The sequence below is a fragment of the Euwallacea similis genome, chromosome 34 (assembly GCF_039881205.1).
Source record: "Euwallacea similis isolate ESF13 chromosome 34, ESF131.1, whole genome shotgun sequence".
In the NCBI taxonomy this organism is placed as follows: Eukaryota; Metazoa; Arthropoda; class Insecta; order Coleoptera; family Curculionidae; genus Euwallacea; species Euwallacea similis.
Window position 1 is genome coordinate 623603 of NC_089642.1, and position 12353 is coordinate 635955.

Sequence of the window (12353 nt, forward strand, 5' to 3'; positions counted from 1 at the left end):
GTGCACAGAATAACGTGGAAAATTTAAGAAAAATCGAATAAGAAAAACACTTGATTTAAACTACGCTTAAACAAATGGCACGCAATTTTTTTAGTAAAAAAACACTTAACAATAATTAACATGAAACTTACAATAATTGCTGAAAATGTCCATCAACTTCAATGCAAGCATTAGCTCGTCTTAACATCGATTGCCGAATACGTTGAAATATTCCCGACGTATATCTTATCTGATTACATGAATCTCGTATGCATTGGATTATTCTTCTTCACTGTTGACCGAAGTTTTATGAATTAAAGTTTTACATACACCCCAAAAAAAAATCTAACGGATTTAAATCCGGTGATCTGGGTGACCATAATTGTGCTTAATGCGGAAAAAATGTCAAAGTTTTAGAAAAGTTAGTGACATAAATAACAATGCCAAATTTCGACTAAATCGGCTAAAGGATTATTAAGACTTTTACGAAAAAACTATTTTTTAAGAAAAGTTTGTTGACCTATGTTCGAATATATTTTTCGCCATACATTACAATCACTCAGAGAGTCACCTCTTGAAATTTGGCCACGTACTTAAATAGCACCTTGCACAGAAAAACTATTTAAAGAAGAAGATAGGGAAAATATTTAGTGGTCTTACCAAATTTTTTAATTCACAATTGTTGAAAGTAGAATGTTGTGGTATTTTAACTACTACATTAGAAAATGCTTAATTTGAAAAGACACCTACGTTAATGGATTTGCCAACTACAGAAGGAAGAATGCAAAAATATTCAGCTGATTTACGAAATTCCGGAGGAGTCACTAAATTTTTCAGTTTTTTATTATTGAAAACAGTTTTTTGTGGCATTAGCAATTATTTAATTTAAAAAACCATAACTTACACAAAAAAACACCTACGCTATTAGACTTTGACATATAGAGCAACTCTAAGAGAAAATCGGAAAAATATTTAGCAGTTTTATAAAATAGCTACGGCTCTACCACATTTGCCTCGATTCTCTATCGTTAAAACGGACATTTGGTTTGCAAATGGTTATTTAACGGTTTAATGATGAAATAAATAACCGTGATTATTTAAACAAAATCTAAATAAAGGTGATTTTATTGTCTAATTGAATTTGTACCTCGGTTCGAGATTGGCAATTATTTTCATCTCATTTCATTTCGAAACCGCTTTCCTAGAACCACTAGCTTAATATGTATAAAAACTTTATCCAACATATATTTTGCAGTGGTGAATCTTGAAATGGATCATTCGTACCAAATAGAACTTGAAAAACTTTAACACATTAACTTTAACCACAACTTGAAAATGTCAATTAAAAACAAAGTCAAAATTAACATAAAAATAAAATCTAAAACGAGGCGCGCATGAATGACTTTCTGCTCGGCCGACTTTTCGTGTCCGATTATTTATCGGCCGATAGTTTATTGGTTGGTTCAAAATATCCGCATAATAGCCCGATTTTATCATCGGCTATGAGAAAAACAAAAATAACTTTATAGAAACTACGCGTTTATTACTTTACTCTTTAAATTGCACAAAAAAAACTAACAAAAAAAGAGATATTGAGTTCATCCTATAATCAATTCAATGCTAGAAAAGCGTCAATTCTACCAATTTTTTGAGAAAATAAGGCATACTGTAATCTAGCCGTGCCAGGTATGTTGTTAAAAAGTGGTGATGCACATAGGCGTAACATAAGGGTATATTACAAAACAATAAACATTAAATGAAGCAGTGCAAAAAGAAGAGGTAAATCAATTTTTTTTTCTACTTCACCATAGGTGTCTATAAATCAGGCAAAATCGGGCTCTTGTACATGACTCCATCAAAAACTATAGGCGTAGGTATATCTGTTACCGTCAAAACCTGATCTAAGTAGGAAAAAACTAATATTAATCATCAGCCTGAGACAATTCTAGAATTTTCTAGTCAAAACTAGATTTAACTGAAAATCTTAGTTAAAAGTGAATATTCACTTTATAACGGTTTTATCTGGTTAAAACTAGTTTTAACTGGTAGATTATTTGAAATTTTCGGAATATGCACAAAAGTGTCTCATGAACTTTTGTGTAACTATTAAACATATTATGTAATGTACCCTTATGGTACGCCTCTGTAGACCGCCGAACAATGACTCAATTCTTGCGTCCATTATCTTCCGGTTAGGGATGTTTTTAGTTAAGGAAATTCCGGCACTAACCTGAATTAACCTGAACTAATCTTCTTAGGAAACTGTAGTTTTGGCTAGGAGAATCTAGAATTCTCTAAGACTGATAGTTAATACTAGTTTTTCCTAGTTAGATCGGATTTTTACTGAATCGGGTTTTGACAATAACATTTTTAGTGGAAACTAGTTTTAACAAAGCATGTTCCGTAAAAACTAGTATTAACTGACATTTCTTAAGTTCAAACTGGTTTCAACTAACTTTCTTAGGAAATTCTAGAATTGTCCGAGGCTGATGGTTAATATTAGTTTTTCCTAGTTAGATCCGGTTTTGACTGAAATCGGGTTTTGACGGTAACATATCGACCGCTTGCAATCGGATCAGAAATCTGTCCCTAGACTCAGATTTCCTAATCGGATTTCAATCATTAATGCGCCTTTAACTTAAGAAGCAATTTTTCGCTGGCCACTATTTTCTTGCCGAAATAGAACATACGGATTTCTTTTATTTTTTACATTGAAATAATAAATATAATTAATAGTAAAGGTGTGGTACCTTTTGTCTCCTTTTCCGCCTTTCCAAGTTCAGGTTAATCCAGCTCGTCTAGTTCTAGTGAAGACAGTAGTTCTGGTTAGTATATTTTAATGCAATAAATTTCGCCAAAAATATAAAAAATCTCAAGAAGTTTGCAAAAAAAATTAATATTATTCATTATATGAGATGAAAAATAATTCAGCCGTTTTTTTATTTACTAATAAATATATATAATACATATATTACTTCAAAGTTTCTGCACCATTTTGTTCTGCGTTTAAATAGATTTAAGCGACTCTTCTGAAGAAGAGGATCCAAAAAAGAAGCAACAACAAAAGCAGAAGAGAGAAGAAAACGAAAAGTCCAGAAACAGTGTGCGCCATACCAGAGGGAAAAAATTGAAATCAACAGGGATGAGAGCAAAGCAAAATAAGAGAGACAATAATGAGCCACGTCATGATAAACGTAGACGGGATTCTATAGAAGAAAATCGGGAAGTCAATCGCGGATCTCAAGATGAAAGAAGAAGGGACTATGAATGGATTAAGAGCCGATATGAGGATAATATTAGCCAGTTGAAAGATAGAAGGGACGCTTTGGTAGGCCTAGGTCTAGAGAGAGGGCAAATGTAAAAGAGGGGAGATCACGGAGGGCCAAATCCGAGGACAGATTGGAGAAAAGTGAGGGAGAGGAGATAAGGAAGAAGCGAAGGAGCAAAGAAGGACGGAAATAACCAATTATAATAGAATTAATTGCAAATAATTTCTATGTAATTTTAATTTTTTATTACAGTCTTAAAATAAGTCAAAACAATTATCAAGTAATATAGTGAAGTTTTATTAACACTGAAAGTTATTGTTTAGGTACACTTTTCTTGCTTAATAGAGAATTCCCTATTCCCATATCAGAGAGGGATTTTAAACCGTCTCCGTGCATTTGAAAGCCATGGGGAAGATCCAAAAACAAGCAAATGGGTTCTACATGAACTGAATGAAAGACAGCAGGAAAATCAAACAACTTGTGAAATCCTGTTCGCAAGGAACAACAGAAAGCCATTTCTCCATCGAATTATAACTGGCGATAAAAAGGGGAAATATTTTCATAGCCCTAAGAGTAAAAATCACGGATAACTTTAGGTGAATCGTCGACATCGACCGCAAAGCCAAATCGCTATGGACGAAAGACAATGCTCTGTGTTTGGTGGGATCAGAAGAGTGTGATCTATTATGAGCTGCTAAAACCTGGCGACACCGTTAACATTGAATGCTATCGACAACAAATGATCGACTTGAATCAAGAGGCGCTTAGGCCTGCCACGCTCCAACCAACTTTTGGCCGGCAACTGTTTTGATCCTGAAATAGAACATGCGGGTTGAAACAGACTTCCGCGCATGGGTAATTTTTTAGTTAAAGCAACACGCTTGTTCAAACCTGTTGCCGCACACGGGCGATCGTTTTTTGTCTGCATTGTAATAAACCCTTAGGCTCGCCGCGCACGATCGACTATTCGATGGCAACTATTTTGTTGCCGAAATAAAACATGCAGGTTTAAATAGAATCCCGCGTATGGGTGAGTTTTTTTAACTAAAAAATCGAAACATGTTCTATTTCGTCGGTGAGTAAATAGTTGCCTACAGTTGCCGAGAAATATACTACATCCTTGTTCGAACGTGTTGCTGCGCACGGGCGACTTTCTGATCGCACAGCTGGTTGGTCTTCAACGTTTTTCGTAGTGAATTCTAGATATTCTTTTAAAATATGTTGTTCAATATAGAGGAATTTAACAGTGAAGTTGAAAAACGTCCAGCACTGTATAATGTCAAAATAAAAGAATATACGGATAAGATTCGCAAAAAAATCTACGGGTCTAAATATTAAAAAAATTCGTCGAAAATTGGTCTCAACTTGATTCAACTAGAACAACTCGAACTCGAACTCGAACTAGATGAGCTGGAACTGCTTTCTTCCTTATTGAGAACTGGCAAATTTTTGGGCAAGTTTTTAAGATGTTCACGTAGCTCGTCCGTCAATCCACCCAGACCGATAGAGGTGAAAAAATTAATGGAGAACCGCGTGTTTTTAGGACTGTCCCTGGGAAATAGGCCAGCAAAATGTGTTTGGAGAGTCCTGAAATTAAATTATAAAAAAACTCAGAATAAGATATTATATGTATACTTTTACTTATTTCAAAATTAATATGAAAAGCAAATGAAGAACTTATTTTAATTAGATGTTACTTACGGATCTTTCAGCCTTTGATTCAGCTTCTCCAAACCCATAAACTCAGCCAACTCTTGAAATAGAATTTTAATAAATATTCTGCTAGAGCTGTTAGTGTCCTCCTCATTCATTTTCATGGTGTCCAGTACTTCCCACCCAATCGCGTCTGTAAATAGTAAATGAGCAAAAAATTTGCTCACGTTCCTGAGTCTATTGGCGTCGAGGCGGTGAGTGGTGGCGTAAGTATCCTTGAAAATTTGCTGGAATGGTTCCACATATATGTTATTGATTTGACAAAAGCGTTGAGATAGAAGACCATAGAATTTCTCATAAGTTCTCTGTTCAGCGCAGCAATCTGAAAAAACCAACGAGAAATAATAATATGTATTTAATAAATAAAATGGATATATCTTTTTACCAAGGAACATGTGACATAACTCAATTTCTTGTCCAGGTTTAAGCTCCATCTTCAGCAATTTATGAGCACATTCCTCAAAGTCCAAACTCGACTGAATGGTGAGATATATGGTTCGTCTTAAAGCAATTAAATTCGTTTCAGTATTATCAATGATAGTGCCAGTTTCTTTCTGTCCCTCTTCACCCTCCTCTTCACTTTCTTCATCTTCCTCAGAACCTGATTCTGATCCTGACCCTGACTCACCCTCACTATCAGTTTGTAAAATTTCGTTACTCAAAATTTTGTATTTCCCTTCATTTAGTTCATAATCATCGTCAAATTTGAAAACATCTGAAAAGAGTTTTTTGAATTCATAATTTCTTGAAATTACCTTTAAACTTACTAAGGATGTCTTCTGTTTCTGCTTGCTTTACATCATCCAATTTTATCAAATGAGTAAATTGATCATCTTCCTCAATGATATCTAGTTCAGCAATAACAGCAGCATGATCTTTAAACCCATCTTTCCTTATTTGATATATCACATCAATCATATACTGGATTCTCTTTTCCAATTTCCCCTCATGCAAAATATTTCTCAACATTTCGAATATTGCATTAATACCTGAATGATAAAAATTTAGTAGGTAAGTATCATAACAAACTTAGGTTGGAATGTTCCATTCAATGAGTTATTAATTAGCAGTTTTGTGGCCTTATGCAGAAACTGAATGGAAGAAATTTATGTAAGTTGTAAGAAATTAATTTATGTGTTTACTAAATAGTTCTTCAAGCACAATAACCAAATTAAGAATAACATTGTATCTTACCTCTACTAGACACCTCAGACAATTTCTGTCCACATTCCTTTAAAAAGGCAATAGCAACTTCAATTGAGTCATCAGTAGGAGTTTCAATGAGCAAAGTTAATATTTCCAATGCCAAAATTTCATGGGCTACATTCTGATTGACTAAATGGGCTACAAATGTGGAAGCTGAAATGCAAATTATCTTGTTGTTTTGCTTAAAGCCTCGCTTAAGCTGCAGCACTAATCGCTTAAGCAGCAATTCTCCTATATTTGGGAATTTGCAATTAATCACTGCAACCAATGCAGCATAGACATTGGTAAATGTGGGTGATGCTGCTTGAGCTTGAATGATTGATTTGCACAACAAACCCCTGCCTCGGATAATATTTTCTTTCAACAACTCTCTAGCAATGATCCCAATGTTTGATATATTAACTTTGTTAATGTATCCATGGATTGATTTTTTTAAGGCTTCCCAGGCAAGTCTTTGAAATGCCACAGATGTCTTCTCAGTTATTTCTGCCTGCATCATTCTCAGTTTGGCAGGAGGAATATAGGCACCTCCAGTTCGTGATGTAATCATATCTGTAACTTTTCTTTCCCGAGGCTTAACAATTGCATCTTCAATTTTCTTTTCTGAATCTCTGGCTTTAGAGAAATTTTTCCTATCACCACCACGAGGCAAGTCATCATCATAGTATCTTCTTCCAATATATGAATCATCCTTTCTGGGGTATTTGGTCCAGTAACGATCGTCATTTCTCCTTTTACTTCTCTTATCATCGTCATAATGATGTGACTTATTGGAGCTTCTGTGTTTGCTTCTTTTTTTGTCAAAGTCAGATGATGGAGAACGAGACCTGCTTTTATCATGCCTCCTCTTCCTATCAGATTTCTTTGTGTGCTGAGTAGAGGTCCTCTTAGAGGAATGAACTACTTTGCCTTCTGAATCCATATTCGAAATATTTTGATGGGACGAGAAAAAGAATTGTCCTGGTTGCCTACGTGGGGTTTTCAGATCGGCTGTCTAGGAGTGGCTAGGGCGATCAAAACACACGACACAGGATCGTTCACTTATTTTATAACGAAAATAAATATATTGAAATAATAAAGATAACTGACTAAATCAATCAGAATAGTAAGCGTTCAGCAGCGACGTGTATAGCACGAAGATCGGGTCAAGAGTCTGAGGAAGAAGAGAGCTTCCACAGGGCTGTTGCTCCTTTTAAAGGCAACCTACCCTTTCTACACTTCCGAGTACTGTCACCTATCCAGTGTCGCTCGAGTGAGTGTCACTCGTCGGTGCATGTTCCCGGAATCCATAGCTGTAGAGTAAGTAATTGTCCTGGTTGTCTACGTGGGGTTTTCAGATCGGCTGTCTAGGAGTGGCTAGGGCGATCAAAACACACGACACAGGATCGTTCACTTATTTTATAACGAAAATAAATATATTGAAATAATAAAGATAACTGACTAAATCAATCAGAATAGTAAGCGTTCAGCAGCGACGTGTATAGCACGAAGGTCGGGTCAAGAGTCTGAGGAAGAAGAGAGCTTCCACAGGGCTGTTGCTCCTTTTAAAGGCAACCAACCCTTTCTACACTTCCGGGTACTGTCACCTATCCAGTGTCACTCGTCGGTGCATGTTCCCGGAATCCATAGCTGTACAGTAAGTAATCCATTACAGTGCTGCTGTCTCCGCCACAGAATATCTCCCTTTCAATACGTAAAGAATCGAGGCTTTTCCCTAATTTTGCCTATGGCTTTTTTTACTACAGATTACTGTTTACAGTAGGGCGATATAGGGTTATTATAGAGGAATATGGGCACCAAACCTTTGATTGTTATAAATTCCTATAATTTAAAACCCATTTATACCACAACGTAAATTTTTAACTAATTATTTTTAGCGTTATGAACAATAACATAAAACCACATTAGTGAATCTGTCACTAATGACATATGAATGATTTGTCGGGGTTATGTGTGCGTGTGTTTACTGATGAGATGTCGGTAATAGTGCGGCGTACACCTGGAATGAACGGGTTCGACTACGTTATAGTCCCCGGTGTACGCACAGGGAGGATCAGTGTTCAGCCCGACAGAGAAACTGATCCAGTGGCTTAAATGAACGCTTTTCCTACTAAACCACTTTATTTTATACAGGGTTAAGATTGGCACTAACTATCACAGCTTGGTATCACTAATACTAAGGGTGATGTTGTGGTACTTTACTTCGAAAGAGTTCAGGGTTGCACAGTCAAGTTGAAAAAGAGAGTTTTCAGGGTTGTTTTTTCCTTTTAAAAGCTAACAACCCTTTTAGTTCGTCCTTCGCTGTCACCCGTCAAGTGAGACTTTTCTCACAGTATCACTTGCCAGTGTAGGTTATTGAAGTGGATGATCTCTCGAGTGGTGCTCCACAGAATCATTATTACTTGTCATCTGCACGCTATGCTACGCTTGTTCTCTCGGTACCTCTGTTTTTCTTTCTCCTACCTGTGGAGATTAGTTCTAACAAGTGAACAAAAAAAAGAAGTGTGATTGTGTCTTCTGCGAGCGGCTTAGAATATAAAACATCAGAACAGGGAATATGTGGTATTTTATGCTCATAAGAAGTGCGACGGAAGTCAGCCATTTGATCCTCTACATGTTATCATTGCTAACGAATTTGTGTTGATATTTGACTTGTATTTCTTAATATTTTACTATTTAGTTGAGTTTGTTTAAATATTATAATTAATGTGAGATTATTTAAACTTTAAAAGTGATTGAGATGGAGTTGTGAATTATTAACCTTATTTACTAAGTTAATGTTACGTTGAATAATGGTGAGCAGTGCAGCCTGTGGTCGTTCTTCATCGCCAAGAAATAAAACGATGGAAGTAACATTTCCTAGGTAAAGTTATAGTGATATTTGATTAAACCAGCTGTAAATGATAAAATGTTTGTTTACAATAAATAAGTAAGGTTAGGATTCGTCATCCAATTAAGCCATAGGCGGCACTCGTAAAATTACATAAATAATATTAATTCATAAGTAGGTAATGAAGAACTATTTTCAATTTCATTTTCAACTTCATATGTAGCCATATCTATGTATATAGTTAATTATACTAGAAAAATATTTTTAGGTTCCCCAAGGGTGCAAATAGAAGGGAATTTTGGATTAGATTTGTAAAAAAGCCTGACTGGGTTCCTAACATCAGTAGTGTTCTATATTCACACAATTTTGGGGAAGAATGTTTTGATAGAACATCTAAAGTAAAAGTCAGATTACGCCCAATAGCCTTACCAACAATAGAAATTGATCAATTAAAATATGTGAGTAACTACTTTTTTTCTATATTGCGATTTGGAAGCAAATTAAGGTTGTTTTATGAACTTTTCCATAACAGTGAAAAGAAAAAAAAGGCAGTAAAATCTAACAAAATACATTGTTGACTGCGATTTATTCATATAATTGTTTTAGGTAAAGTCGTTTAATGCAATACATAAATAATTCCATGTAGAAAAGGAATTTTTCAAAAGTAACATTTGTTTCTGAAGAGCAGAGCTCTCGTATGGTCCAGGATGCTCCTCTTCATTGTCTATTTCTCCAAGAACTTCCAAACCTCATCTTGATAAGTCACTAGAAAATACATCTTATAAAAATGTGTTGAAAAAAGAAATTACCAAACTTCAAAGAAGAGATATTTTAAAGAGTTGGTAGATAAGAAAGTTGCAATAACTTGCATGGCGTCCAAAAAAACAAATTAGTTCTTTGAAATCCATGTTAAGGGAACTAAAAAACAAAAATTTTATGCTGGAAGGACAAGAAGTAATCTTGTTGAACATTTTGGAACAAAGAAAGACATTACTAAAAGGCTTTTGCAAAAAACACAAAACAAAGAAGTAAGGAAAGTTTTTAGCTTTTGATAAAAGCTACCCTTCAAAGTAGGTGATAAAAGTACTATCCTTTATTTCTTTTCACCTAAAGCTTACAACTTTATATGACAAAAATTCCAAAACTGTTTACCATATCTCACAACTTTTAGCAAGTGGTATTCATCAGTGAATGCCAAACCTGGATTTACATCTGAAGCCCTATCATTTTAAACATGTAAAGTAAGTCATTTAGGGAAAAGAATCCAGTATGTTCATTAGTTTTTGATCAAATATCTATTAAAAAGTATTTTGGATATGTAGATTGGGAGAATTCATTAAAGAGTGATAGCATTGACTTGGCCACAGAAGCTTTAGTTTTTATCCTTGTGTGTATTAATGAATAATGGAAAATACCTATAGGGTACTTTTTTATTACTTATATAAACAGTGAGCAACAAGCTTCTCTAATGAAAAATGCACTAATGTTATTAACAGATATGTATATGTAAGTGTTGGAAAAGTAACATTTAATGGTTGTGGTACTAACTTTAGCTTGTGCAATTTATTAAACTACCATTGTTTTTCAAACAATGTTAAAGTGAATTTTCAGCTTCATAATAATACATATTTTTTATTTCCAGATTCATCCTACATGATAAAGTTAAGTGGAAATTGTTTCAGAAAAAAAAAAGGGATTTATATAGATTTAAATGAAAATACTATCAATTTCCAATTTATGGAAAAACTAAATATTTTACAAGAAAATTAGGATTTGTATCTTCGGAACAAGCTAAGAAAACAACATACATTTTTTCAAATAAAAAATGAAGGTAAAATTAACCACACAGTTATTAAGTAGATTTGTAGGTGATGTCGTAGTGCTCTGTAAAGATCAATTAAATTTATGGGAATTTAAATTGTGTGAACTGACTGTCCATTTTATAATTTTCATGAATGATACTTCTGACATTTTAAGTTTTCATGAAACAACTGATTTTGGATTTAAGCAAACTGCGTGCAAAAATAATATTAACATTTGATATTAAATTATTTTATGAAACGTTTTTTATTTACATTAGGAATTTAACCTGTATTGATGTGGTTAATATTTTAGGTTCGAACAGAAAGAATGATTTTATTGGACTTATAATGAGTATAAAAGCTTTATTAGGCATGTACGAAGAATATGTCAAAAAGAATTTCACAGTTTATTTTCACTTATAAACTAAGGACCACATAGAACTGTCCTTTGCTGCGATTAGACCACAAGGGCGTTACCATAATTCAACCTATAAGCAATTTACTGTTGCCCATAAAAAACCTAATTCGTGCAAAAATAAGAGAAGGGGAAACTGGAAATTGTATTCTCCTGTAGGAGATTAATAGTTTAAATGTTCATTCAAAAACTAAACCTCTAAAACAAATGATAAAAGAAACAATTCCTAATCGTTTGGATATACACTCATCTGCAAAAGGTAACATAGCCGCTATTAATTGAAAATATAAAGAAAATTAATATCACATGGGATACTTTTTTTGTTTAAGAATTTTTAATAAATGATTCGACATTGATTGAACCAATTTTCCTGTTAGATTATTAGATATTTATGACCATTTTTCATAGATTTTTAATTGGTTATATTGTGAATTTATATCCGGATTTCTTATTTTTTGTGAGCTTTATATATTACTATCAGAATGCCATTCAACCTATAATAAAATTTATAAATGAAGTTAGTAGTTTATTAATTGTAAAAAATTTAAATGGTGTATTTGTACTTTTGTGGCTGACTGTATATAATGGCAATTTGGTTGGTGTATCAAGACTTTTCATCCATCAATTTATTATCTGAAAATGAAATTTATTTGTTTTTCTGAATAATTTCGTATTTTTGCCGGATTTTATTATTATTACTTATACAGATATAGATAATATGATACATCTATTTAAATAAAATTAAGTTTTAAATTCATATGGAGAAAATTCTTACACCTTTTAATGAAGAAATGTACTGAACCAAGGCTTTTGCAAATGAGTGTAGATATGGAATAAAATAATAGAATTAATGTATTTGCCATAAATCAAAAAGTGGTTTAAGTTACTCAAGCGATGATGTGATATTAATTTTCGTTCAGTTAAAAAAGTTTCTTAAGCTACAATATAATATTGGACAAAAAATTAATAAGGAATTTATATTTATTAAAATACTTAGATATTTTCTAAATGAAAATTTATTTTAAAATATGTTACCCGATAGTTGTCTGTTTAAGAATTACAAACTTTTATTGTTGATTTGTAATTCATATCTTGCAACTTGAATAAATTTTATTTGCAAAAATACCACACGTGACGAT

At 33.5% G+C, this 12353-nt stretch overlaps 2 protein-coding genes and 1 long non-coding RNA gene across 3 annotated transcripts; 2 read left to right on the forward strand and 1 right to left on the reverse strand.

The window, feature by feature from the left end:
* The first annotated feature begins 1825 nt into the window (after positions 1–1825).
* Positions 1826–3340, forward strand: LOC136418312 (TRAF3-interacting protein 1-like). The gene is made up of 2 exons (XM_066404341.1): positions 1826–1853; positions 2994–3340. Exons 1-2 carry the CDS (start codon positions 1826–1828, stop codon positions 3338–3340), a joined length of 375 nt encoding a protein of 124 aa, XP_066260438.1.
* Positions 3341–4166: 826 nt separating this feature from the next.
* On the reverse strand, positions 4167–7127 carry LOC136418273 (pre-mRNA-splicing factor CWC22 homolog). Its single transcript, XM_066404298.1, has 5 exons — positions 6156–7127; positions 5729–5950; positions 5347–5676; positions 4950–5283; positions 4167–4835 (listed from the first exon to the last, which is right to left on the reverse strand). Exons 1-5 carry the CDS (start codon positions 7087–7089, stop codon positions 4619–4621), a joined length of 2037 nt encoding a protein of 678 aa, XP_066260395.1. The 5' UTR covers positions 7090–7127; the 3' UTR covers positions 4167–4618.
* Positions 7128–8643: 1516 nt separating this feature from the next.
* Positions 8644–12247, forward strand: LOC136418374 (uncharacterized). The gene is made up of 5 exons (XR_010752908.1): positions 8644–9030; positions 9266–9455; positions 9604–10238; positions 10640–10828; positions 11113–12247. It is a non-coding gene; the product is annotated as an uncharacterized lncRNA (long non-coding RNA).
* The last annotated feature ends 106 nt before the right edge of the window (positions 12248–12353 follow it).